The sequence below is a fragment of the Phodopus roborovskii genome, unplaced genomic scaffold (genome assembly GCF_943737965.1).
Source record: "Phodopus roborovskii unplaced genomic scaffold, PHOROB, whole genome shotgun sequence".
NCBI classification, from domain to species: domain Eukaryota; kingdom Metazoa; phylum Chordata; class Mammalia; order Rodentia; family Cricetidae; genus Phodopus; species Phodopus roborovskii.
Window position 1 is genome coordinate 1,378,179 of NW_026125264.1, and position 27,842 is coordinate 1,406,020.

Genomic DNA, 27,842 nt, shown 5'->3' on the forward strand with positions numbered 1-27,842 from the left:
TGTCATCTTATTATGTTGGACATAAGGGAAAGGAATGTGTTTGCACAGTTAAGGTACAACATGCAGAAACCAACGTGTGATATAGTAAGATTCCCTCACACCCATCATCCTTGCTTTTTCATGGCATTTCTCAGATTTCCATGTCAGCCATTCTTATTTAATCCTTCTAGAAGTATCCCTTGTATGTGCAGTCATATACTCATATGAATACTTTCCTTGCCTTCTCCTCCCTCCCTTTGGTTTTTCGGGACAGAGTTTCTCTGTAGACCAGGCTGGCCTTGAACTCACAGAGATCTGCCTGCCTCTGCCTCCCGAGTGCTGGGTCTTATCTTCCTTTTAAAACATAAATATTATTATTCTGTGTTTATTTTCACTTAAGGAAATACCTTGGACTTTTTTAGTAGAAAAACTTTTTTTTTTTTCCTTTTTTTAAAGCTGCTGTAGTATATGCTCACAATCTGAGGCCAAAACAGGATTGTTGTGAGTTTGTGGTCACTCTGGGTTCTATTGTTGCTCCAGGCTAATCTGTGTTATTTGGAAAGCCCTTGTCTTAGAAATAGAAAACAGCAGCTGGGAAGAGGCTTATACCTATAATCCTAACAGTTGGGAGCAGGAGGCAAGAATATTACTTGCAGTGCATTCAAGAGCAGTCTGGGCTCCACAACATGTACCAGGCAATTCAGAGCTCCAAGGAGAGACCCCATGTCAGAAAGCCAAAGCTGGAGTCAAATATGATGATGCAACACAACACTTGGAGATGGGGGCAGGAGCATCAGGAGTTCAAAACCCTCATCCATGTTTTTTGCTACATACAAGTTTAAGTCTAGTCTGACCCACAGAAGACTGTGTCTCAAAGAAAAATATTGTATGAGTAATACAAACTATATTTTAAATCAGGGTATTTTGTTTGTTTGTTTGTTTGTTTTGCTTTTTGAGACATGGTTTTTCTATATAACAGTCCTGGCTGACCTGGAACTCACTGAGATCCACCTGCCTCTACCTCCCAATTGCTGGGATTAAAGGCGTGTGCCACCACTGCCCGGTCTCAGGGTCTCTTTTGTAATATAGACATAGAGTTTGTTTTTAATCTCTGCATAAAAGTTCCAACTAATAGACTTATACAAACAGTAGAAACTCCACAGTCCCCTCACCACTGTGCTTCCTCACCAACATGTCTACCAATTACAGTCTGGTTCATACTCTGTGATTATATACTTACAGATTTCACATTAGTTCAGTGTGAGTTCAGAGGCAGGAGGATCCAGAGCCAAAGAAAAATCTCAAGAGAGCTGTAGAGCTGGGACGTGCTAAGACGGCACTGCTCCTCTCTTAACTGTGTTCCGGTACTTTCTTCCCTAGATCAATCATGCGGGGCTGTGACAACATGTGCAGTTACTGTATTGTTCCTTTCACTCGTGGCCGGGAGAGGAGTCGACCAGTTGCCTCCATTCTAGACGAAGTGAGGAAGCTCTCTGAGCAGGTGAGGTTATCCAAACTTTCTAGGCTGAGGATAGCCTTCTTAATTTGTAGCCTGTGGTGTCTCTTCCACCTCTCTCCTGTCCACAGATAGTTCCATCACTGGTAGCTTGTAAAATCTCTCTTATTTGCCTAAGTACTAAAGGCACCCCCCCTCCTCATTTCAAGCTATCCTACAGCACAAAACTCCTTTAGGATAGATATACTCTGTTTTAGGGATTGAGATGGTAACAGAAACCTTCCTTTACTTCCTGAGGGTTGGGATTACAGGCATGTACACTCTCAAGGTTTTACTCTGTTGTTCAGTCTTTAGATAAGGTACTCCAGTGTGAAATTATCAGATAAAGATAGGTTCCTATATGGCTCTTTGTAGATTGAGCTAATTTTTAATTAGTGGTTTGAGATGAAGCTGTTCAAGAAGTTTAAACTTGTTTTCAACATGTTTTTCCTGCTTTTAGGGGCTAAAAGAAGTGACACTTCTTGGTCAGAATGTTAATAGTTTTCAGGACAATTCAGAGATCCAGTTCAATAATGCAGTGTCTACCAACCTCAGCCGTGGCTTTACTACCAACTATAAAACCAAACAAGGGGGGCTTCGTTTTTCCCATCTTCTGGATCAGGTTTCAAGAATAGACCCTGAAATGAGGATCCGTTTCACCTCTCCCCACCCCAAGGATTTTCCTGATGAGGTGAGTATTGCTGATATTTAGTGTTGTGACAAACCTTTATCAGCATTCTGAAGCATATTATTGCCTGGACCCAGTAGTATACAGCAGAGACCTAGAATCCTGCTTTGGGGATTCTGTGTTACAATGCAGAATTACTGGCCTTTTGGCAAGATTTAAAGTCCCCTAAGGTCAGTGAGGCAGTAGGATGTTTTCAGTGGGAACCTGGGACTACTTGTGTAGTGAGAAGTTTATCAAGGTGGGCAGCTGCATGGTGGAGATATAGTGAGAACCACAAGAGAGGCAATGTGATGGATATAGTGGGAAAGAACCCAGACTGTAGCCTGAGGCACACGTGGGTTCAGATCCCAGCTCTTGGTCAGTGTGTGATGCATATAGTCCTAGCTTTGGGAGGTTAACATAGATGGATTATGATTTGTCAGGCCAGTAAGGGCAACTTAGCAAGACTGTCTTTTTTTTTTGAGATGGCTTCTCTGTGTAACAGTCCTGGCTGTTCTTGTTGTTCTGGCTGTCCTGGAACTCACTTTGTAGACCAGGCTGGCCTTGAACTCAGAGATATATCTACCTCTGCCTCCCAAGTGCTGGGGTTAAAGGTGTGAGCCACAACTGCCTGGCTCTTTCTATTTTTTGAGACAGGTCTCAGGCTTGAACTCCTGATTCTTTCCCTCTCCTCCAAGTGCTGAGATTTACAGATCTGCCCCATCATGCCTAGTTTTATGCAGTGCTGAGGATTGAATCCAGAGCCTCATGCATGCCAAGTAGTCACTGTACTGAGTTTGTCCTTAGTTCACAAACAACCCTTAAAGTACTTGAAAATTAGCCTCTGAGGAGAAACAATGAGAGGAGTGTACTACCAAGCACTACGTTACACATCTTTAATTCTAGCACCCAGGAGTCAGGGTCAGGCAGATTGCTGAGTTAGGGACCAGCCTGGTCTACATGATGAAATCTTGTCGTAAACAAAACAACAGCAACCCCTCCTGATGTGGGATAATGTTCTTGTTCACTGTAAAGATTTGTCACCTGTATTGGTTTAATAAAATGCTGATTGGCTGGCCAGTAGCCAGGCAGAAGTTAAGGCAGGGCTATGGGACTAGGAGAATTCTGGGAAGAGGAAGGCAGAGAGTGAGTTGAGAGCCAGAGGCAGAAGAAGCAAGACGAGAATGCCTTACTGAGAAAAGGTACCAAGGAGCGTGGCTAAACATAGATAAGAATTTTGGGTTAATTTAAGTTGTAAGAGTTTGTTAGTAAGAAGCCTGAGCAATAGGCCAAACAGTTTATAATTAATATAAGCCTCTGTGTGTTTATTTGGGACCACAGGGCTGCAGGACTGAAACTTTCGTCTACACCCTTTCAGAATGTATAGGGTATTCTTTTTACATGATTCTTTGGTGAGACTTAGGTAACCCATAATGTGTTCCATTTAACCAGGTTCTACAGCTGATTCATGAGAGACACAACATCTGTAAGCAGATCCATCTGCCAGCCCAGAGTGGAAGCAACCGTGTACTGGATGCCATGCGGAGAGGGTCAGACATACTTTGGGAGAGCATCCTTAACCGTTCCAGTTTTGCTGAATTACTAAACACTGAATTTGTTGCTAAGGACCTAGTATAGTGTACAACGCAGGAGAGAGGACATCCTTTACCATTCCAGTTTTTCTGAATCACTAAGCACTGCATTTATTGTTAAGGACCTAGAATAGTATACCTCACACAGTAACAAATTAATAAGTGATTGTTGTTTGAATGTATCTGTGGACAGTTGAACTTTCTTCTGTGCATCCCCTAAGCAGAGTAAGCAGTGAGCCTCTCATTTGCTTAACATTTTTTAAACTAAGTGCTGCTGAGTGCCGTATTTGAAACTTTGGTCTTTTAACTTGTAAGAATAATAAATTTTTTTAGGTCTTAGGATATGAATGTAGATCACTTGACTCACTTTGGAAATAAATTTGCAGAGGTGAGACTGGGGAGTAATATGATCTAAGACAAAGTTCACAGAACTAGAACTTGGCCTTATTTTTCACAGAGGCAAAGATTGAGGGATCCTCTTTTTTTTTTTTTTTTTTTGTATGTGTGTTTTGCCTGCATGTTAAGTCTGCACCATGTGCATGCAGTGTTCGTGGAGACCAGAAGAGGGCATCAGATCCCCTGCAACAGGAGTGGCAGATGGTTGTGAGCTGCCATGTGGATGTGAGGAACAGAATCAGGGCCCTCTGCAGGAGCAGCTGTTCTCTTAACCATTGAGCCATCTCTCCAGCCCCTAGAGGTCCTCTTAAGTGTTTAATTTTTCCTTGATTTATTCAATGAAAAGTCCTTAGGATCCAGAACATACAGTGTATATGTAGATGAGAGGACAGTTGTTAGGAGTTGATTTTATTCTTCTACCATGTAGGTTCCAGGGGTTGAACTTAAGTCATCAGGTTTGGTAGCAAGTATCTACTAGCTGGAATATCTCACTGGCTCAAAGGGGTGCTTTCATGTACTCCTCTATTGTGATTTTTGGCTGTGAAATCACAAGTCGAAAAATGAATATACATGGGAATTCTTAGTATTATCTTTCTATAGTGCTCATTTAAATAAGATTGAGTCAGGTATAGTGGTGTACCCCCATGAGCCCAGCACTTGGGAGGTAGAGCCAGGTGGAACAGAAATTTAAGGGTAACTTCAGCTACATGACACCTTATCATAACTTTCCTCCTTCAACTAGGTCTTTTCTTTTTGTTCTTTACCACAGATATTCAAGGGAAGCTTATGTGGCATTGGTTCATCATATCAGAGAATGTATCCCAGGTACATTAAGAAATGCTGAGCACATTACCACAGTCCACATTCATCTTGCTCAATTACCAGACTCTTTGGCAAATTCTTTATGATGTCATTTCATAGTTTTTGCTATTTTTATGTTCATTTTCTGCTTCTCTATTTTCCTCTCCCTGTTCTACTTTCTTTTCCATCTTTCTGACTATGTATATTGCAAGAGATTAAATCCAAGCCTCATGTCTTATGAGCATATGCTCTGCCACTGAACTGCATCTCTAGTACTTGAATTTTGACAATGTCTTGTTATGTTGCTCAGGGTGGCCTTGAACTTGGTCTTCCATCTTCATTGCTGTTGCTGGGATTATAAACATGCACTATCATGTATTCTACTATAATTAGGCAGATTTTAGACCCATTATACCTCTTTCTACCCTTTCTCCTAATAAAATTACTGTTTTTGTTTTATTTTACTTAGATTTGATTGAGAATATCTGAAATATCCCTCATTTTATTTTTGAGCCTAGAGCTTACTAGACTAGGTTGGCCTTGAACTCACAGAGACCCACCCTGCCTCTGTCTCCTGAGGACTGAGACTAAAAGTGTGTGCTACTGTGCTTCTTGTATTATGTATTTTGTTTTGATGGGGTAGGATGATATGGCAGCTGGATAATACTGAGTTTTGAATCCAGTACTGTGTTAGTGGTTATGTGACAACAAAGATTTGTCATTTATAAAATGGAGTAAATAGTGCTCATGTCATCTAATTTTGGGGGCATTTGAATAGCTAGTGACATGTAGCACTTTTTTTTTTTTTGAGACAGGGTTTCTCTCTGTAATAGTCTTAGCTGTCCTGGAGCTAACTTTGTAGAGCAGGCTGGCCTCAAACTCAAGAGATCTGCCTCTCTTTGCCTCCCAAATGATGGGATTAAAGACATGTGCTACCACTGCCTGACCATATAGTACTTTCTTTCTTTCTTTTTTTTATTAATTTATTTTTTTTATTTTTATCTTACATAGTGATCCCAGTTCCTTCTCCCTCCTTCTCATACAATACTTTCTAAGTATTCAGTATCTGGTAGTTTTTGATACTGCATTGTAAATGAACATGATGCTAAATTAAATTCAATGTTTGATCATATATACATATACACTGTTATTATGAATTAATTAAAATACATAGGTATAGTCTAGCTTGGAGGTAGAGTGTTCAATGGGTTCTGTCCCTAGCACAGTAGAAAACAATTCCCTATCTCTAAACAAAAGCAACAAAACCAGATACATAGATGTGTATGTTTGTGTGAAGCACCGAAAGATTGACTAGTAAAAGTGGACTTGGGAGCTGGAATATTAGTGGTAGAGTGCTTGTCCAGCATATACAAGGCTCTGGGTTCAGTCTTTAGCACTGTCTCTCACCCTTTCCCTGCAAAAGCAGGACTGCATTTCTGTAGTATCTTTGAATCCAGCATTTGAAGCCAAGATTTATTTTCTAGTGCTTAAGGACTGAGGAGCCAGTTCTGGCATGATGTAGAAAAACAAGCCTTTTTCCCTTTGCTTTGTAATGACTTCTGAGCAGTCTGGAAATGTGTCCCATCTGCTTGCCTTCCTTCTCCAATCTGTAAGTGCCCACACTCCTTCTGAGGTCAACAGTAGCCGTCCTCTAAGCTCTGGTTCTTTGTTGAATATTGACAGGTGTAAGCCTCAGCAGTGACTTCATCACTGGCTTCTGTGGAGAGACAGAGGATGATCACCTGCAGACAGTGTCTTTACTTCGAGAAGTTCAGTATAATGCTGGTTTTCTCTTTGCATACAGCATGAGGCAGGTAAATCCTGAATGGGAGACAATTAGCATCATTCTCTTACCAGCTTGGGACTGATTTGAGGTAGTTGGGTAGAAAGAGTTTGGCCTCATAAAATCTCAGGATCTTTTGTTGTTGTTTGTTTTGAGGCAGGGTCTCAGAACCAGTCTGGCCTTGAACTCCTAGAGATCTATCTGGTTCTGCTCCTGATTGCTAGAGTTAAAGGTGTGTGTCACCACACCAAGCTATGTCACAGGATCTTACTGACAAATTGTTTTCTCTAGTTAACTTTTGTATATTATATGAGATAAGGTCCTACTATAAAGCTCTGGCTGGCCTCAAGCCTATTTTCCTTCTTCACTTAGCTGCCTGATCATTAGCATTATAGGTGTTAGCCACTACAACCAACAAACTTCAGCAAATTGATATGAAAAAATTACCATGCTAGGCTGGGCTGTGGTGGTGGTGCATGCCTTTGATCTCAGGAGGCAGAGGCAGGCCAATCTATATGAGTTTGAGGCCAGCCTGGTCTACAGAGTGAGTTCTAGGACAGCCAAAGATACACAGAGAAACACTGTCTCGAAAAAACAAACAAAACCCAAAAAGATTGGGACTAGAGAGATGGCTCAGAGGTTAAGAGCACTGGCTGCTCTTCCAGAAGTCCTGAGTTCAATTCCCAGCAACCACATGATGGCTCACAACCCATTTGTAATGCGATGTGGTGCCCTCTTCTGGCTGCAGACAGAACACTGCATACATAATAAATACATAAAACTTAAAAAAAAATTATGCTAGCATTCCTATTGGTGAAATATTTTGCAGTAGCTGGGTTTGATGATCTATATCTGTAATCCCAGAATTTAGGAGGCTGAGGCAGGGGAATCTTAAGTTTGAAACAGGCGTCACTACAGACTGAAATCGTCTTAAAAACAAAACAAAAAAAGAAATAAGTAAATCAAGACAAAACTGAAGCCCAGTGCTCAGTGTTCTGTAGTCAGTGTAAGTGGGCCAGTTTCTTTTACAAAAATTATTTCAGAAATGAGACTTCCCATGGCCTGTTACATTCCATATCGCCTCTTTTTCATGGACATCACAGAGGCACAAGAGAAATTATTTATAAGACCGATCTACTTGGGAAGTGGCCTTTCAATACACAGTGGAAGTATGGCACTCAAATTGGGACTTTGTCATGTAGTAACAGTGACCTTGTCTAAAGTCCTTAGTTGCTTCATGAAGTGGGAATAGCAATACCAGCTCAGTGGTGTTTTGAGGCTTCAATAAGATGTTGCACATAACACACTTAGAGTGGTGCTTCCTACACAGTAACTGTGCCATCAGGATGGTTATCATTACTAACAATATGCTGACATCAAGTAGGATCTTATACCCATTCCCCATTCTGTTTTCCTCTGTGGATATGGTAGTTCTTTCAGGATTGATTGGTTTGAATTTCCAGACACTGGTGTTTTGCTTTTCCTTGTATTCCTTGACTTTTTACTAGCTCAGCGGTGTTCTCCACCTGATTTGAGCATGAGAATAAAGACATATATAAGTGTATACCCAGGGTAGTTTTTTGACACTCTTCGAGGGTAATTATTGTTTCTGACTAGGTAATATGTACTTATGGAATAAAGTGTGAAGGTTAAAACACTTCTTCCTTTTGTTGCTCCCAGGTTTAGTTCCCTTTTATACCAAAGACAGGCATGTTGATTGGGTTTTGCTAATTTCAGTTTGCAGAGTATTTTGGAACAATTACATTAGTATTTGTGGTGCTATCTTATTAATAATTGTTCAATACTCCATTGTGTTTAATAAACATAATTTATTAGATACTAGTTGATATTTAGGCTGCTTTATATCTCTATCTCTATAAACAGTGCTGATGAGTAGCTTAGTGTATGCTTTAGTTTGTGTCCAAATCTAAACTTAGGACTAATATGAAGACTAACTTTGAGTCTGTGATTTTCTTTCTCTTTTTTGTTTTTTAATGGTTTTCTGAGACAGGGTTTCTCTGTATTGCTTTGGAGCCTGTCCTGAAACTTACTCTGTAGATCGAGGCTGGCCTTGAATTCACAGAGATCTGCCTGACTCTGAGATTACAGGCGAGCGCCACCAATATCCGGCCTGAGTCTGTGATTTTCTTCTTAAAATGTATTTATTTGTAAACTTATTTATTTTGTGTGTGCCTGTTTGTAGGGGTGTGGCCTCTGTTCTGTTTTGTTTTTTAATAGAAAACACGAGCATATCATAGGCTGAAGGATGATGTTCCAGAAGAAGTAAAATTAAGGCGTTTGGAGGAACTTATTACTGTCTTCAGAGAAGAGGCGTCAAGAGCCAATGAGGCCTCAGTGGGTTGTACCCAGCTGGTATTGGTTGAGGGGGTAAGTTCACATGCATATATATTTTTTAATTTTAGTTTTTGCATTTTGGAATAACACTATGTGTTTTTTTTTTTATCTAGGTCTTATTTTTTTTTTTTTTTTCTTTTTGAGACCTGGTCTCATGTAGCTTACCTAGGTTGACCTTAAACTTGCTATGTAGCTAAGGGTGACCTTGAATTTCTGGTCCTCCTGCCTATATCTTCCTAAGCACTGGGTTACAGGAGTGCACCATCATGCCCAGGTAATGTGGTGGTTTATCAAGTCCAGGGCCTCCTGTATGCTAGACAAACACTATACAATCAATCCCTAGTCCAAAATGTGTTACTTTTTGCATTTTATGCCCTTGCTGAATTCAATGGTTCTGGTTTATTTTCTTGTTGGTGTTTTGAATTTTCTTTTCTTTTTTTTTTCAAGAGAGAGTTTCTCTAAGTACTCCTGTAAAGGTTCACCGATTCATTCAAATAGTCAACAGAACTTTCTGCTGTGCACCACGTACAGTCCTATTGTTGAGTTAGCCATACGAAGTGAGACTTTGGATTTCTTGGTTAAGAAATGCTCTGTGGGGCTGGAGAAATGGCCTAGTGGTTAAGAGCACTGGTTGCTCTTCCAAAGGTCCTGAGTTCGGTTCCCTGCAACCACATGGTGGCTCACAACCATCTTTAATGAGATCTGGTGCCTTTTTTTTTTTTTTTGGTTTTTTGAGACAGTGTTTCTCTGTGACTTTGGAACCTGTCCTGGAACTATCTCTTGTAGACCAGGCTGGTCTCGAACTCACAGAGATCTGTCTGCCTCTGCCTCCCAAGTGCTGGGATCAAAGGCGTGCACCACCACTGCCTGGCTTCTGGTGCCCTCTTCTGGCCTGCAGGGATACATAAATAAATTAATTAAAGAAAAGAAAAGAAATTCTGTGTGATAGACCCAGGAGAGCCTCAGACAACAGGAGCAATGTCTGCCTCCTAAAACTGACAGATGCATGTATTCTCTTTGTTTTCTGCAGGTCAGCAAACGTTCTTCTGTAGACCTGTGTGGCCGGAATGATGCAAACCTTAAGGTGATCTTCCCTGATGCAGAGGTGGAGGATGTCACTAACTGTGGGCTCAAGGTCAGAGCTCAGCCTGGGGATTATGTGCTGGTGAAGGTAAGGTGTTTTGAGTTTTCTTGTTCTGTTTGTCTAACAAAATCTCAGGACACAACTGGTTTACTGGCTGCAGGCCTCATAGTCCTCTTTCCCTTCCCTGACATTGGACTAAGAAATGCTCTTCTTAAAATTGGAAATTCCCAATGTGAGTGCTGGGAACCAAACTTAGGCCTTCTGGAAGATCAGCAAGTTCTCTTCACCACTAAGCGAGCTTTCAGACCTTATTTTACTATTTTTAGTTGTGTGTATGTGTATGTGTATGTCTGTGCATGTGAATGCAGGTACTTGCAGAGGTCAGAAGTTTCAGATCTCCCTGGAGCTAGAATTAAAAGTGATTGTGAGCTACCTAATGTGGGTGCTAGGAACTAATTCAAGTCCTTAGGAAGAACAATATGTATCCCCCTTTTTTCCTCTAAATTTATTCATTTATTTTATGACTATGGATGTTTATGTACCATGTGTGTGCCTGGAGTCTGTGGAGGCCAGAAGAGGGCTTTGGATCCCTCCTGGGACTGAAGTTACAGACAATGTGAGTTGCCATCTGGGTCCTGGGAATTGAATGGAAGAACACCCATTGCTCTTATCTGCTGAGCCATCTCTCTAACCCCCACAGTATGTGCTCTTATTTTCTGAGAGTACCCAAGATTATTTTTTAAGAAAGCAGTGTAACTTTAGATTTAGTTGCTATATGCAAGGTGGTGCAATAAAGAAATTGCTGATGTGACCGCTCTGTTATTAGGGAAGGATTTTATTGTGAATAAGAGAAAGTATTCAGAGGCATCTATCTGGAAGAGTCCAGAGCAGTGAGTAAGAAAAGGAGACTGGATATGGCCAGGATTACCTGTGAGAGAAAAGAGACTAGCCAGAAAGGGAATAGTGAGGATAGCAAGTGTAGCCAGGGGCAGGGAACTTAAAAGAGAGCAGGAATTTGAGATGAGAAGGGCCAGGATGCTAGTGTGGACTTTGAAACATTACTAGTACGTGTGAGTAGGGATTGAGTAAGCTTGGAGGCTGGAATGGGCTTTGATATGAAACCACAGGTAGCCATATGTCCCTCTGCCCGAGGTAAGGGAAATGACTCCTTTTGGCAGATGTGAACTGGTTTCACAAGTTGTCAAGGAAAACAGGCTTTTATCTAATTGCTGGAAATCCTCTTATAATTCAGTTTAAGCTCATTTCTGAATATTTGGATTGCCTGAGCTCTAACAGTTGCCTTTTCATATTGCCTCTTATTTTCTTCCCACTGTAACTAACTATGGGTCACTTGATAAAAAGCAGTAAGGTTGGTGATCAGGTTGTAATTTTTTCCCCCTGAAGACAGGGTTTTTCTGTGTAGTCCTGGGTGTCCTGGAACTAGCTCTGTAGACCAGACTGGCCTTGAACACAAAGATCTGCCTGCCTCGCTTTTGCACCACCACTGCTCAGCTATTTATCTTTTGATACAGGTTTTCTCTGTGTAGCTCTAACTGTCCTGGAATTTACTATGTAGACAAGGCTGCCCTCTAATTCACAGAGATCTGCCTGCCTCTGTGACCCCCTGCCCTCATTTCCCCCCATTCCAAGAGCTGAGGTTAAAGACAAGTTCTGGCCTAGCAGACTACTTTGTTGTTATTTTTGTTTTCTGAGACAGGGTTTTCACTTTGTAGCCCTAGCCTAGAACTCACTATGTAGACCAAGGCGACCTTGAATTTGCAGAGATATGGATATTTCAGATTTGTGAGTGCTAGGATTAAAGATTGTCACTTCACCTAGCTTCTGGAACATGACTTTAATCACTGGGGAGGAGATAGGATCCCTATGGTTTATTGTCTAACTGGGCAGCCTAGTTGGTAAGCCCAGGTCCTGGTGAGACAATGTCTCAAAAACCATGTGAGCAGCCCTTGTGCAATGACACCAAGGTTGACCTCTGGCCTCCATATATTCATGCTCAAAGTGACATATCCATGTTATTTGTGCAGTTGCTCACAATGAATAGATACGTGGAAGTAAATATTTGTCATCAAACCAAAAACAAAAGTTTATATCTTATCAAAGTTCCCATGTTATGATAGTATAATTCTCTTTTGAGACAGGGTTTATGCATCTGTGGCTGGCTTGAAACTCACTATGTAAACTAGGCCTACTTGGAACTCAAGAGAAATCCAATTTTCTTCTGATCATTGGGATAAAAGGTGTGCATCACCAAGTCTGGTTTACCTACAAATTTGTTTTTTTTCTTGGCCAATCAGTGTTTTATTCATCAATCAATAAGACAGACATATCTACAGAAGAACATTCCCCATCATCTCTTTTCTTTCTAAATAAAAAGGGTTTTAACTTTAACATAGTAAAATTACATATAATAAAACAGTTATTAAGCAAGAACTATAATTATAATATCTAGTCTATTAACATCAGGAATTACAGAAAATATTCTATCATCTATCATATCTTTGTGAGTCTAAAGTCTTATATATAACTTATCTTTAATCTTAACTAAGGAAAACTATAACCATAACTATCATCTATCTTCAACTCTATCAAAGACCACAGAAGGATAGTATATAAACGGTAGAATTGACAGAGACATTTGCTACCTGCACAATTGCCTGAAGTTCTTCTGTAATGTTGGGGCATCCATCTTCAGCCCATAGGCCACAGTGTATATGGCTGACTTCTCGTGAAGGAGGAAATTATAAACTGTCCACCTGTTTTGGCAGTTTGTTAATCATTTTTCTGTGTCCTGTAGAATGTCTGGCAGACTTTCATGAAGTAGGAACTCTTCTGGACTGCCCATCTTGTTTTATAAGTTCAGCAGTCACTTTCCTGTGGGTCCTGCATGTCCAGTTTATGCAGCAACAGCCAAACAGTCTAGGCAAGGTTTGCGGTCACTCTTTAGCAGTTTCTTACCCAAATGTCTAGTCTTGCTATATCAAAAGCAAACTCCATAACAAGTTTCTTCGATGCCCATCTTCCTCTCAGACATAATTGTTGTTACCAGGAGCAGTTGTGTTTCATAGTCATGAAAAACTCTAGACCATTTTAAATTCCACTTTCTGAAGGTCTTTGAAAGGTTCAAAGACTATCTATCTATCCATTTCAAATGTATCTCTGTATATCTAGAAAACCTAATTGACCTAACTATAAGTTTTGACTATCATAGATGACTATAGATGATAATCCGTATATAATTATGCATTACATTTTAAAAGATCTGTATAAACAATACTTAAACAAGAGGATAAATATACATATAACAAAATTGACCTTAAATTTGTATCAATAAATGAAAATCCATACCAATGCAAGTATTCATTTCTATATCATTTCTGCTTTTTCCCTTAAAAAGAGATTGAATGTGATCATTGCCCATTTATAACCAATCCCATTTAAATGAAAACAAACATTTATAAACAATATTTGGGAATGTGGGTGGTATTCTCTCCAAACTGCTTCCTGCTGTTTGGGGGCGCTGAAATACCATGGGGACCAAATCCTAGTTGTAGTATTCTGCAAGGCTACATCATCCCAGGCGTCTGGGAAGTTGAATCAACTAGGCCATTGCTTCAGGGGGTCTTGCTTCATCAAACCATATTAGTCTGGAAGGAATCCACAGCTTTTCATTTTCTGTGGAAACAAAAGTAGAAATTCTTTTCCTCAGTAACCTGTCCTTAGACTTAAATTTTGAAGTCAAAGCATTTTCAAAATATGTAAATTGGGTTAATCCAGCAGTATTTCTTTTTAGCAGTTGTTGCTATTTCCTCAGCAGTCAAACAATTGAGAGACAACACAGTAGCATACAGTATCAAGATACTTTGTGTATTTTCTATCTTTACATGGCTTTTGAATTATTTATTTATTATTACTCTATTTCTCTTACTTTTATTTTCTTTTTTTGAGACAGGGTTTCCCTGTGTAACTTTGGCTGCCCTTGAATTCACTCTGTACATCAGGCTGGCTTTGAAATCACAAAGATCTGCTTGCTTTTTCCTCCCAAGAGCTGGGATTAAAGGCTTCTTCTTCTCCTCCTCCTCTTCTTTCTCCTCCTCCTCCTCCTTCTCCTTCTTCTTTTTCTCCCCCCCTTTTTAAAATACTATCATGTTTCATTTCTCTCACAAGCCAATGTGTATTTTTAAACACACTGTAAACCTTATAGGGGTTTCACTTCATTTGAATTTGTCTTTACTGAATATCTCTACCTTTTTCTAGCCACAATCTTTTATCTGCTAAACAACATTGTTAAAATTAAAGCTGTAGCTGTTTTAGCCACTGTATTTCCAAGATGGCAGGGGTACATTTACCACCAGCACTGAGAGCTGTCCTCGCTGCCTTGGTCTATGCTGCTATCAAGCAGCATGCTGCTGGCTTGGAGATGTGGTCACTGCCACTGACAGAACACCAAATAGACTGGATTAAAAAAAAAAAAAAGTTCCCTCACCTCATAATAATCAAAACAATAAACATACAAAATAAAGAAAGAATATTAAGAGCTGCAAAGTAAAAAGGCCAGGTAACATATAAAGGCAGACCTATCAGAATTATACCTAACTTCTCAATGGAAACAATGAAAGCTAGAAGTTCCTGGACAGACATTATATAGACACTAAGGGACCATGGGTACTAGCCCAGACTACTATATCCAGCAAAGCTTTCAATCACTAGAGATAGAGAAAGGAAAACATTTCATGATAAAACCAGGTTTAAACAATACCTATCCACAAACTCTGCCATACAGAAAGTACTAGAAGGAAAATGCCAACCCAAGGAATCAGCTATATCCACAAGAACACAGACAATAGATGAGCTTATAGCAGCAAATCCGAAAGAAGGGATGAACACCCAGTGCCATCACCACCAACAAAAACAAAAATAACAAGAATTAGCAATCACTGGCCATTAATATCCATTAATATGAATGGTCTCAACTCACTTATAAAAAGGCACAGGCTAATAAATTGGATACAAAAACAGAATCCATCTTCCTGCTGCATACAAGAAACACGCCTCAACCTCAGACAGACATTACCTCAGAGTAAACAATTGGAAAAAAATTTTCCAATCAAATGGAACTAAGAAACAAGCTGGTGTAGCTATCCTAATATCTAGCAAAAATAGACTTCAAATTAAAATCAGTCAAAAAAAGATGAAGAAGAGCATTCATATTCATCACAGGGGGAAAAAAAAAATCCATCAAGAGGAAATCTCAATTCTGAACATCTATGCCCCAAACACAAAGTCTCCCACATTTGTAAAAGAAACATTACTAAAGCTTAAATCACAAATTAAACCCAACATACTAATAGTGGGACACTTCAATACTTCACTCTCATCACTAGACAGGTCTGCCAAGCAGAAGCTTTACAGAGAAATAAGGGAACTAACAGATGTTGTGACTCAAATGGACTTACCAGATATCTATAGAATATTCCATCCAAACACAAAAGAATATACTTTCTTCTTAGCACCTCATGGAACCTCCTCAAAAATAGACAACATATGCAGTAACAAAGCAAACCTCAACAGATACAAAAAAATTGCAATAACCCCATGTATCTTACTGGAATATCATGGCTTAAAGTTAACTCAACAACAAATTGCAGAAAGCCTACAAACACATGGAAATTGAACAATGATCAGCTGAATCACCACTGGGTTAAGGAAGAAATAAGGAAAGAAATTAAAGACTTCCTAAAATTTAATGAAAATGACCGCATAACATACTGAAAGTTATGGGACACAATGAAAGTAGTGCTAAGAGGAAAGTTCATAGCACTAAATGCCTACATAAAGAAGGTGGAAAAATTCCACACTAGTGAATTAACAGAACATCAGAAAGTGCTAGAAGAAAAAGAAGCAAACTCACTCAGAATGAGTAGACAACAAGAAATGGTCAAATTGAGGGATGAAATCAATAAAATAGAAACAAAGAAAACAAAGAATGAGACAAAGAATTGGTCCTTTGAGTAATTCAACAAAATAGACAAACCTTTATCCAAATTAATCAAGACACAGAGAAAGAATATTCAGACTAACAAAATCAGGAACAAAAAGTTCCTGGACATGACAGCCTACACTAAGGAAATACAGAGAATCATCAGGTCATACTTTAAAAACCTGTACTCCACAAAATTGGAAAACTTTAAGGAGATGGACAATTTTCTAGATAAGTACCACATGCCATAATTAAGTCAAGAACAGGTAAAGAACTTAACTACAACTATAATGCTTATGGAAGTAGAAGCAGTTATCAATAGTCTCCCAACCAAAAAAAAAAAGCCCAGGGCCAGATGGTTTCAGTGCAGAATTCTACCAGATGGTCAAAGAAGAGCTAATACCAATACTCTGATATTATTACACACAATAGAAATGGAAGGAACATTGCCAAATTCTCTCTTTCTCTCTCTTTCTTTTGGTGTTTTGAGACAGAGTTTCTCTGTATTGCTTTGGAGCCTGTCCTGGAACTCACTCTGTAGACCAGGCTGGCCTCAGACTCACAGAGATCCACCTGCCTCTGCCTGCTGAGTGTTGGGACTAAAGGTGTTCACCACCAATGCCTGGCTGCCAAACTTTTTACGAGGCTACAGTTTTCCTGTTACCTAAATCACACAAACACACAACTAAGACAGGGAATTACAGACCAAATACCCTTATGAACATTGATGCAAAAATATTCAATAAAATACTTGCAAACCGAATCCAAGAACACATCATAAAAATCATCCACTATTACCAAGTAGGATTTATCCCAGTGATTCAACATATGAAAATCTGTCAATGTAATCTACCATATAAACAAACTGAAAGAAAAAAAAAAACCACATGATCATCTCATTAGATGCTGAAAAAGCCTTTGACAGAATTCAACACCCCTTCATGATAAAGGCAATATACAGTAACCCAATAGCCAACATCAGACTAAATGGAGAGAAACTCAATGTGATCCCACTGAAATCAGGAACAAGATAAGGCTGTCCACTCTCTTCATATGTATTCAATATGGTACTAGAAGTTCTAGCCACAGCAATAATACCACAAAAGGAGATCAAGGGAATACAAATTGGAAAAGAAGTCGTCAAACTCTCAGTATTTGCTGATATTATAGTTTACATAAGTGACCCCCAAAATTCTACCAGGGAACTCCTACAACTGATAAACACCTCCAGTAATGTAGCAGGATACAAGATTGATTAAAAAAAATCAGTAGCCCTCCTATATATAAATATAAACAGTCTATGAAAGAAATCAGAGAAATATCCACCTTTATAATAGCCACAAATAGCATAACATATCTTGGGGTAACTCTAACCAAACAAGTGAGAGACCTGTATGAGAAGAACTTTAAGTCTTTAAAGAAGATATCAAAAAATGGAAAGATCTCCCATGCTCATGGGTAGGTAGGATCAACATAGTAAAAATGGCAATCCTACCAAAAGTAATCTACAGATTCAATGCAATCCTATCAAAATCCCAGAACAATTCTTTGCAGACCTGGAAAGAACAATGCTCAATTTGATATGGAAAACCAAAAAAACACAGGATAGTCAAAACAACCCTGTACAATAAAGGATCACCTGGGGTCATCACCGTCCCTGACTTCAAGCTCTATTATAGAGCTATAGTAATGAAAACAGCTTGGTATTGGCACAAAAATAGACAGGTGGACCAATGGAATGGAATACCGTGGTGTCCACACACACACATACACACACACCTATGAACTCCCTGTTTTTGACAAAGAAGCTAAAAATATAAAATGGAAAAAAGAAGAAAGCATTTTCAATAGATGGTTGTGGTATAACTGGAAGTTGACATGTAGAAGACTGAAAATAGACCCATCACTATTGCCATGCACAAAACAAGTCCAAATGGATCAAAGACCTCAATATAAATCCATCTACACTGAACCTCATAGAAGATAAAGTGTGAAATACCCTTGAACGCATAGACACAGGAGACCTCTTCCTAAGTATAACACCAGTAGCTCAGAGAGTGAGATCAGCAATTAATAAATGAGACCTGAAACTGAGAAGCTTCTCTAAAGCAAAGGACATGGTCAACAAGACAGAATGGCTCCCTACAGAATAGGAAAAGGTTTTCACCAACTTCACATCTGACAGAGGGTTGATCTCCAAAATATACAAGGAATTCAAGAAACTAAACATCAAATTACCATGTAATCCAATTTTAAAAATGGGGTATAAATCTAAACAGAGAATTCTTAAGAGAACAATCTCAAATGGTAGAAAGACACTTAAGGAAATGCTCAACGTCCTTAGTTATTAGGAAAATGCAAATCAAAACACTCTAAGATACCATCTTATACTGATCATAATGGTTAAGATAAAAAACACTGATAGCTGGAGAGGATGTGGAGTAAGGGAAATACTCCACTGCTGGTAGGAGTGCAAACTTGTACAGCCTCTGTGGAAATCAGTATGATGATTTCTCAGAAAATTAGGAATTGACCTACCTCAAGACCCTGCAATACTACTTTTTAGCATGTGCCCAAAGGAGACACATACCATAAGGACATTTGCTCAGCTATGTTCATAGCAACATTATTAATAATAGCTAGAACTTGGGAACAACCTAGATGCCCCTCAACAAAAGAATGGATAAAAGAAAATGTGGTACATTTACACAATGAAGTACTATTCAGTGGTAAGAAACAATGACATCCTAATATTTGCAGGCAAATGGATGAAACTAGAAAAAAACAACCTGAGTAAGGTAACCCAGACCCAGAATGACACATATAGTATGTACTCACTCATAAATTGATGCCATACTTAAAGCAAAAGATACCCAGCCTACAATCTACAACCCCAGAGAAGCTAGAACTCTCTTCTAGAAACAGATGGAAACAGATGCAGAAATCCACAACTGTTGGGGCTAAGCTCCTGGAGTACAATCAAGAGGAGGGAGCACTTCCATATGGAGAGATACCTTGCTCAGCTTAGGCACAGGGGGTGGCGTAGGGACCTGGGGGGGGAGGGGAGGAGGGCCTTGGTCCTGCCTCAAGGAGATAATAGGACAGACTTAGTAGACTTCCTAGGGGAGGCCTTACCCTCTCCGAGGAGCAGATGGGAGGAGAAAGTGGGATTGGAATGTAAATAATAAATTAAAAAATAAAACAATATAGAAACAAAACCCCAACAAAACAAAGAAACAAACAAAAAAGATATGTTAATCTGTTTATGCTGCATTTGTTTAGTTATATAAAGATGTATTGCGATTTAACCTTGCCTGCCTAAAGCACCTGATTGCTCTGGTAAAAATCTGAACGGCCAATAGTTAGGCAAAGGAGGAATAGCTGGGGCTGCTGGGCAGAGAGAAAAGGGGAGCCAGCCAGCCAGCCAGCAGGGGGTCGGCCATGCAGGCACAGAGGAAGCAGGGAAGCAGGATGGAGAGTATTTAGATCAGCCTGGGGGCAGCACATAGTTGAAAAGAAATGGTGGTTCAAGAAAGCCCACTACAAATAGCCAAAAATTCAAGGCTAGCCTAGACATAGTGAGTTCCAAGCCAGCCAAGGCTATTTCAGAGAGTGAAATACTCTCTCACTCTCTCTCTTTTATTTTTTTTTTGGAGACAAGGTTTCTCTATGTAACCCTGGCTGCAGTGAAACTCTCTGTGTATACCAGGCTGGCCTCAAATTCACAGAGATCTGCCTCTGTTTCCTAAGTGCTAGGATTAAAGGTGTGCACCACCACTGCCCTGCCCAGTGAATTCTTATAGTGACCTCACTCAGGTAGCTGTTTCTGAGATCAAAAAGAATGTTTTTGTGGAACCCAGAAATGCGATGAGAAATGTGATTAATGGCTACTTTGGGGTCCTAGCCATTCATTCCTTAATCAGAGATGAAAATCTTTCTCATTAGGTCTTGATCAAAAATATCATAAGGATTAACCAATCAGCAGTGGCACATACCTTTGATTCCAGCACTTGGGAGACAGAGGCAGGTGATCTCTGAGTTTGAGGCCAACTTGGTATATAGAGAGACTTCTATCTAGTACAGCCAGAGCTACACAGAGAAACCCTGTCTTGAAAAATAAAACAAACAAAAAATCATAAGGATGGCTTTTACTAGCCCAGCTTGCATCTATCCCAACTCATTCTGGAGACTGGAGGGTGGTATTTATGTTGTGCAGCTTTTATTTTTTATTTATTTTTAGATAGGATTCTGTTACATAGCCCTGGCTAGCCTGGAACACACTCTGTAGACCAAGCTGTTTATTATTATTATTATTATTTTTCTCGTCGTGTCAGGGTTTCTCTGTATTGCTTTGGAGCCTGTCCTGGAACTAGCTCTGTAGACTGGGCTGGCCTCGAACTCACAGAGATCTGCCTGCCTCTGCCTCCCTAGGGTTGGGATAAAGGCATGCGCCAACCACTGCAGGCTACCTGTTTGTTTACTAATTGAGAGATACAAAGGGAGTGGATCCAGTTAGGAGGGGAGATGAGAAGGAACTGGAAGGAGGAGAAACTGTAATCAGGATGTATTATATGAGGAAAAAAATCTATTTTCAATAAAGAGGAAAAAATAAAAGTAAATATGATTTCAAAAGACACTTTAGATCCCTCCATAAATGGAAAGCCAGTATCTTGTGCCATAGGTAGAAAGTATCCTTAAAAATAAGCACAATGAAAACAAAACAATGTCGTTAAACTCCAACCGGATCTGGTGTCCTGCACAAGGCTCTGGGGGCCTTTTCTCTGTTGAAAAAGGAAGTGTTCACAGAGTGTGGAAAGCATGCCAGTGGTCAGGGAGACTGTCTGCCTAGTAACAGACTGAAGGAAACTACAGAGGGAAGAAGGCTCCACTCCCAGCAGCAGCCCAGGTGTGTCCTGCTGTGCCCAGCCTGCAGTTCTGTTCTCCCTTCCTGTGGAAGGCTGGTTCTCTCTCTTCCATGCTGGGCAGGCTGGAGATCAGCTCAGGCTGAACTGATGGCTCTAGCCAATCAAGTGTGCAACTGTGTGCCCCATTAGAATACTGACTACTGTGGTTGGGATGTTCACGGTCCCTTATGGGCCTTACACACCTGATGGAGCGTGTGGCTTCTTACCTCATATGCATTGCCATTCTGTCTGATGTGTCTTCCTTTCAGATTTGAGATACCACAAGTACCATGAACTTCCTGTCATCTCTATCCATGTCCTGTGTCCATGGTGCTGTCAGGTTACATTGTCTTTTGATGGGTTGTCTTTCAGATCACCTCTGCCAGTTCTCAAACTCTCAAAGGACACATTCTCTGCAGGACCACTATGAAAGACTCATCTACATATTGCTTGACCTGAGTGGATGGCTTAATAGTGGACTTGGCCAGTTTTTCCTCATGCTTTGGAGACAAGGCAATAGTCATGAAGCGCCTTGGTACCAAATGGAAGAGTACATTTCTTTGTTGTCACTTGAACAGCTTTTACAATAAATTTCATAAGTTAATGGCTCATTTGTCTGTATTTTTCTTTTTCTTCTTGGCTTATTTATGGGGTTCTTTTCTATCTCTATGTTGAGTGCTTCTCAGCACAATATTTGTTATTTGATGCTATTGACTCAGCTGCTAACCACCTCTACTTGTTCATTTACTTATTTGGACTGAGGATTTTCATCATGGCCACCTTTTTTTTCAGCCTTTCCCTTTAGCTGTAAGAGCACTTAGAATTTTTGAAAATGTTATTACCTATTAACAGGCTCTGAGCAATTGTTCTTGGCTTATTTCCCATTGTACTTATTCATGAAGTAAAATAAGCATGAAAATCAAAATCCAAGATGGTGGCATGGAATAATTAGAACTAGATTTCAATTCAAATCTTTACTCCTTTAGCATTATGTGAGGACTGTGGGTGTAACTCAGTGGTATAATGCTTGTCATAGTAAGCAAGGCCCTAGGTTAGATCCCCAGCACCACAGGGGGAAAAAGCAGAATAATGCTTATAGTGCTCCTACTCATCATTTTCCCTGAGGTAGGTTCTTTAATAATTGAGGCTGTCCTTGAATTTGCTCCCCCCCCCCAATGCTAGAATTAAAGGAATATACTACCATACTAGGTATGCATGTCTGGGGATCAAATTTAGAGCTTCATGTATGCTGAGCAAGTACTCCTCACCAACTGAGCTATATCCACTGGTCCACTATAAGCTCTTAGCAAATGGAAATAGTTCTTGAAATATTTGCTTCTGAAACAGACTGTGTATTTAGGCATGCTGAACTGTTAATTGTGTCTGGCTGTGATCTGCTTCAGATACCCTACTGACTAGCATGACAGCCCATGGGGGCCTTCTTCAGTGTGGTTCAGTCTTGGACAGTTGGCTCTATTTTCAGAGTCCAACTTTTAATTATTTATTTACTTTTTATGTGCATTGGTGTTTTGCCTGCATGTATGTCTGTGTGAGGGTGTCAGATCTTGGTATTACAGACAGTTGTTAGTTGCCATGTAAATGCTGGGAATTGAACCTAGGTCCTCTGGAAGAAGTCAGTGCTCTTAACCACTGAGCCATCTCTCCAGCCTCTTTAGTGTTCATCTTATCCTGAAAAGAACATCTATTATGGATCGTTTTCCAATTCTTTAAAAGTAAATTATCCAAGTATTACAAAAGTTACCAGGAGGAAAATGACAAGAAGGCCCAGATGAAAATCATATGTAATCAAACATTTCTCTTGGACTGCCTGTTCCTAAATACCTGGCAGCTGCTTTCTAAATAACTGACTCAGAGACATAATTTTCTTCTAAATACTTGGCTGATAGCTCAGGTTTATTACTTACTAGCTCTTCCATTTTAAATTAACCCATATTCTTTATTTATGCTCTGCCACATGGTGGTACCTTATTTAGCATGATGAGTTCATCTCCTGCTCCCTCTGTGTCTGACTGGTGATTCCTGACTCCACCCTTCTCCTTCCCAGCATTCTCAATTTGGCTTTCCTGCCTAACTGCCTGCCCAGCTACCGGCTTTCTGCTTTTTATTAACCATATTCATAATACATATTCATAGAGTAGAAAAGGATTGTTTTACAGCAATCATATTCTACAAGGGATGACAGATCAGAAGTGGTGTCTTCTCTTGGTCACATGTGGTGCCGGAACAGCCGTCTCTACCTTCCATCATACTTGCTCCAGCTACCCCAGCTACCGAACAGACTTTGTATCTTTTGTGCCAAAAAAGGTAAAGGGTACAGTTTTATAAGGAAGGAAACAACAACAGAAGTCTTCACCCAAAATTTATAGCACAAATGTGAACCTTTAAATGATTCTTCTCAGACAAGTCTGAATAACTCAAAAATGACCTAGTGATATCTCCAGCTGAGCAAACAGCTTTTACGTAGGTTGCTTTGTTTCTGACTAGTTAGTATCTCACAATTGTGTTTCATCCATTATTTAAAACTCTAAGATTGCCTAAGTGTGGAGATGATGGCATTCTTTTCTTTTAGGCCCTGCAATTAAGATGATTCTCTGCCCTTGGGGAATTTACTACTGTGTAAGTGGAATGCATTTTTCTATCACAGCTCAATTTCAGGCATCAGTGAATAGTTGTTTGGAAGATTTGCTCTCTTACTCATTTTTTTTACTTAAGCCTTTGGCTTTACGTATGTTGAAATCTAAGGAAATTTTTCCTTTTGTATTTCATTTCATAGTTACAATTCATTTAGTATATACCATTGCTACCTGTTGCTTAACATTTTTTAAAAAAGATTTATTTTTATTTCTGTGTGCGTGTGTGTCTGTGTTTGCCATGTGAACAGATTCCTGTGGAGTTGGAAGAGTGTTGGATCCCAAAATGAAGTTACAGGTGGTTGTGAGCTGCCTGCTGTAGGTACTTGGAACTTAGGTTCTCTGCAAGAGCAGTATAAACAAGGCAGCTAATAAGAGAAAGCATTTAATCAGAGGTTTATAGTTTCACAATTAGTCCATTATCGTGGCAGGGAGTATGACAGTATGCAGGCAGATGCTGAAGTGGTAGTTGAGAACTACCTTCAGATCCATAAGTAGAGAGAGAGAGAGAGAGAGAGAGAGAGAGAGAGAGAGAGAGAGAGAGAGAGAGAGAGAGAGGTCAGAGAACAGCTTGCAGGAGCTGGTTTTCTTGGTTTTCTTCCACAGTGTGGGTCATACAGAACTCAGTTTGTCAAGCTTGGTGACAAGCTTGTTTTTTGAGCCATCTTGTTACCTCCTACTTGGTAATTGTGCTGAATAGTTTTATGTTATTTTGTTGCAAGCTACTTATTTGAGAGGAAGGGTCCTCAATTAAGAAAAGGCCCCTTGGTGATAGATTGTTTATGATCTGTTAAAGCCACTGAAGATCAGAATGCAAAGCTAGCCACAGCCATAGAAGCTGGGCAGTGATGGCACATACCTTTAGTCTCATGACTTGGGAGACAGAGGCAGATTGATCTCCATGAGTTCAAGGCCACCTGGGGCTACATGAGAGTGAATTAGTCTAAAAGAGAAACAGAGTTCATGCCTTTAATCCCAGTACTAGAGAGGTATGTTAAAATAGGAGCAGGGCATTCAGTATTCAGTCAGTATTCAGGCAATTAGTCTCCAGCTGCTTTGAGGTCAGGATTGCCCCAGCCTTGGTAGAGGTAAGATCTTTCTGCTGGTTTGGTTGCTTTGCTTTTTTCATCTTCATCTTGAACTCCAATATCTGTCTCTGGATTTTTATTATTCATGCTACAGGCCTCCATAAGATCCAGCTGTAGGCAAATATGCAGGGCATTTTCTTAATTAGTGATTGATGGGGTGTGACCTAGACCATTGTGGGTGGTGTCCTGGGTTCTGAAAGAAAGTAGGCTGACAACATCAACTTAAATGAAGAGAAACTCAAAGCAATTCCACTAAAATTAGAACAAGACAAGGTTGTTCATTCTCTCCATATCTATAATATAATATTCAAAGTTCTAGCTAGAGCAATAAGACAACAAAAGGAGATCAAAGTGATGGATACAAGTTGGAAAAGAAGAAGTCAAACTTTTACTATTTGCAGATGATATGATAGTACACATAAGTGACCCCAAAAATTCTACCAGGGAACTCCTACAGCTGATAAACACCTTCAGTAATGTGGTAGGATACATGATTAACTAAGAAAAGAAAATCAGTAGTCCCCCTATATACAAATGATAAACAGGATGAGAAAGAAATCAGAGAAACATCTCACTCATTCTAACCGAACAAGTGAAAGACCTGTATGACTTTGTCTTTGAAGAAAAAAAACTGAAGATATCACAAAATGGAAAGATCTCCCATGCTCTTGGATAGGTATCATAAACATAGTAAAAATGGTAGTCTTAAAAAAAGCAATCTACAGATTCAATGCAATCTCTATTAAAATCCTAGCACAACTCTTCACAGACCTTGAAAGAAAAATAGTCAAGTTCATATGGAAAAGCAAAAAACTCAGGATAACCAAAACAATCCTGTATAATAAAGGGACTTCTGGAGGTATCACCATCATTGACTTCAAGTTCTACTATAGAGCTACAGTAATAAAAACAGCTTGGTATTGGCATAAAAACAGATACGTGGATTAATGGAATTGAATTGAAGATGCTGATATTAATGCACACACCATAGAACACCTGATACTTGACAAAGAAGCCAAATTTGTACAATGGGAAAAAAGAAATCATCAACAAGTCTCTGTGTCTTGATTTGGGAGCCAGTTGGTGGCCCAAAAGAAAAAGACTGTTATAAAAAACATGATCATGTTCTTCACAGCAGTTAAACCACTTTCTGTTGCCAACTTCTGTTTAAGTTACTTTCTGTTGATGTGATGAAATATCATGACCAAAGTAGCTTATGGGAGAGTTTATTTTGGTTTACTCTTCCAGAGAGTGAGTCCATGATGGAGTCCAATTATTCTGTTAGTGGCTCAGTCCTTGAAGTTAGGTGTCACAGTTGTCCTAATTTGACATGGAAGGCCTGGAGGATTCCTGAATAGTTGCTGATCTTCAATATATATTGGAAGCTCAAAGAAGTAGGTTCTAATGTTGAGGAAGAATAGCATAGCAACAGGATAAATAAAATTGCCAGTGAGAGAGAGCAAAAACCAATGTTACCTTCTCCCAGGTCTTTTTTATCTAGGGTTACCACTAGAAGGTGCTGCCCACAGTTAGGGTGGACCTTCCTGCTTCAAATAATCTAAGAAAGACCTCAGGGAATACTTAGAAGCTTGTGTTTTAGTTGATCCATTCACTCTGACAACCAAGATTAACTGTAATAGATTCCATGGAACTAGTTACAAATGGTTGTGTCACTATGCATGCACTATGGACTGAACCCAGGTCCTCTGCAAGAAGGCAAGTGCTCTTAACCATTCAACCAGCTCTCCAGCCCCTTCACTTGGTAAGTTTTGATGTGTGTATATCTGTGATACTTTCTAAATCAAACAGTGACTGTGTTCATCAGTCTGAAGAATTTCTTGTGTCCCTTTGCAGTCTGTCATGGATTTTCATGTTACAACCCTTTTATTTCGCCCCTCAAATAATTTATTAAACAACACTTTTGTTTTTTGAGACAGGGTTTCTCTGTATAGCCCTGGTTGTCTTAGTCTCAAACTCACAGAGATCTGCCTGCCTCTGCCTCCTGAGTGCCGGGAGTAAAGTCTTGCCCCCCCCTGGCTATTAAACAACATTTTTATAACCTGCAATATTTCCAAATACAGTTGTATTTATTTATATTATAAAATACAAAGATCTCTTCTGATCTGTACTTTTTGTGGTCTAATTTTCTGTAGACCTATTTTATATCCTAAGTAGTTGATAGACTCTCCTTTTTGTATTTTTTCAGGTGCAATTTGTAATCCCCAGCGAGGTAAAACTTCCTTTACTTTCTCAAACATTTTTTCTAATATTTCTCCTTTAGAGTCAGCTAACAATATATCATCCATGTAATGATAGATTATGGATTGTGGAAACTGTTTACGAATTATTTCTAACGGTTTTTGTACGAAATATTGGCACAGGGTGGGGCTACTTAGCATTCCCTGTGGCAAAACCTTCCATTGATATCTCTTCACCGATTGAGAATTATTATAATTAGGTACCGTGAAGGCAAATTTCTCTTTGTCTTGTTCTTGTAAAGGTATAGTGAAGAAGCAATCCTTTAAATCAATAACTATAATAGGCCATTCTTTGGGTATCAAAGAAGGCAAGGGCATTCCAGGCTGTAGAGAGCCCATTGGCTGGATAACTTTATTGATGGCTCTCAGGTCTGTAAGCATTCTCCATTTACCAGATTTCTTTTTGATCACAAATACAGGAGAATTCCAAGGGCTGGTTGATTCCTCAATATGTCCAGCATTTAGCTGTTCCTGAACCAGGCTTTCTAAAGCTTCTAACTTCTCAGAGGTCATAGGCCATTGTCCTACCCAGACAGGTTCCTCTGTTAGCCATTTTAAAGGTAGGGCTTTTGGTTCCTCTGTTTGTTCAGCATTTGTATTTTGTTTTTGTACTGCCTGGATATTTGGTCTCTGTCTTGTATAGTACTTAACAGTATTCTTTCCACAATCATGAGGTCGTCTATGGTTCCTATCTAATACAGGAGGAATGTTAATCTGTGTATTCCATTGCTGTAATAGATCACGACCCCATAAATTTATCACTACATCAGCCACATATGGTCTCAACCTCC

General features: G+C 39.6%; 1 protein-coding gene across 1 annotated transcript in view; it reads left to right on the forward strand.

Annotated features, from left to right (window-relative positions):
- Positions 1-21,658, forward strand: part of Cdk5rap1 (CDK5 regulatory subunit associated protein 1) — a 28,826-nt gene extending 7,168 nt beyond the window's left edge. Inside the window, exons 6-13 of the mRNA XM_051192893.1 lie at positions 1,360-1,480; positions 1,935-2,165; positions 3,594-3,691; positions 4,899-4,954; positions 6,614-6,744; positions 8,952-9,101; positions 10,099-10,239; positions 21,427-21,658. Of these exons, the coding sequence (XP_051048850.1) occupies positions 1,360-1,480; positions 1,935-2,165; positions 3,594-3,691; positions 4,899-4,954; positions 6,614-6,744; positions 8,952-9,101; positions 10,099-10,239; positions 21,427-21,513 (1,015 nt within the window). The 3' untranslated portion in view covers positions 21,514-21,658. The remainder of the gene's footprint in view (positions 1-1,359; positions 1,481-1,934; positions 2,166-3,593; positions 3,692-4,898; positions 4,955-6,613; positions 6,745-8,951; positions 9,102-10,098; positions 10,240-21,426) is intronic.
- The last annotated feature ends 6,184 nt before the right edge of the window (positions 21,659-27,842 follow it).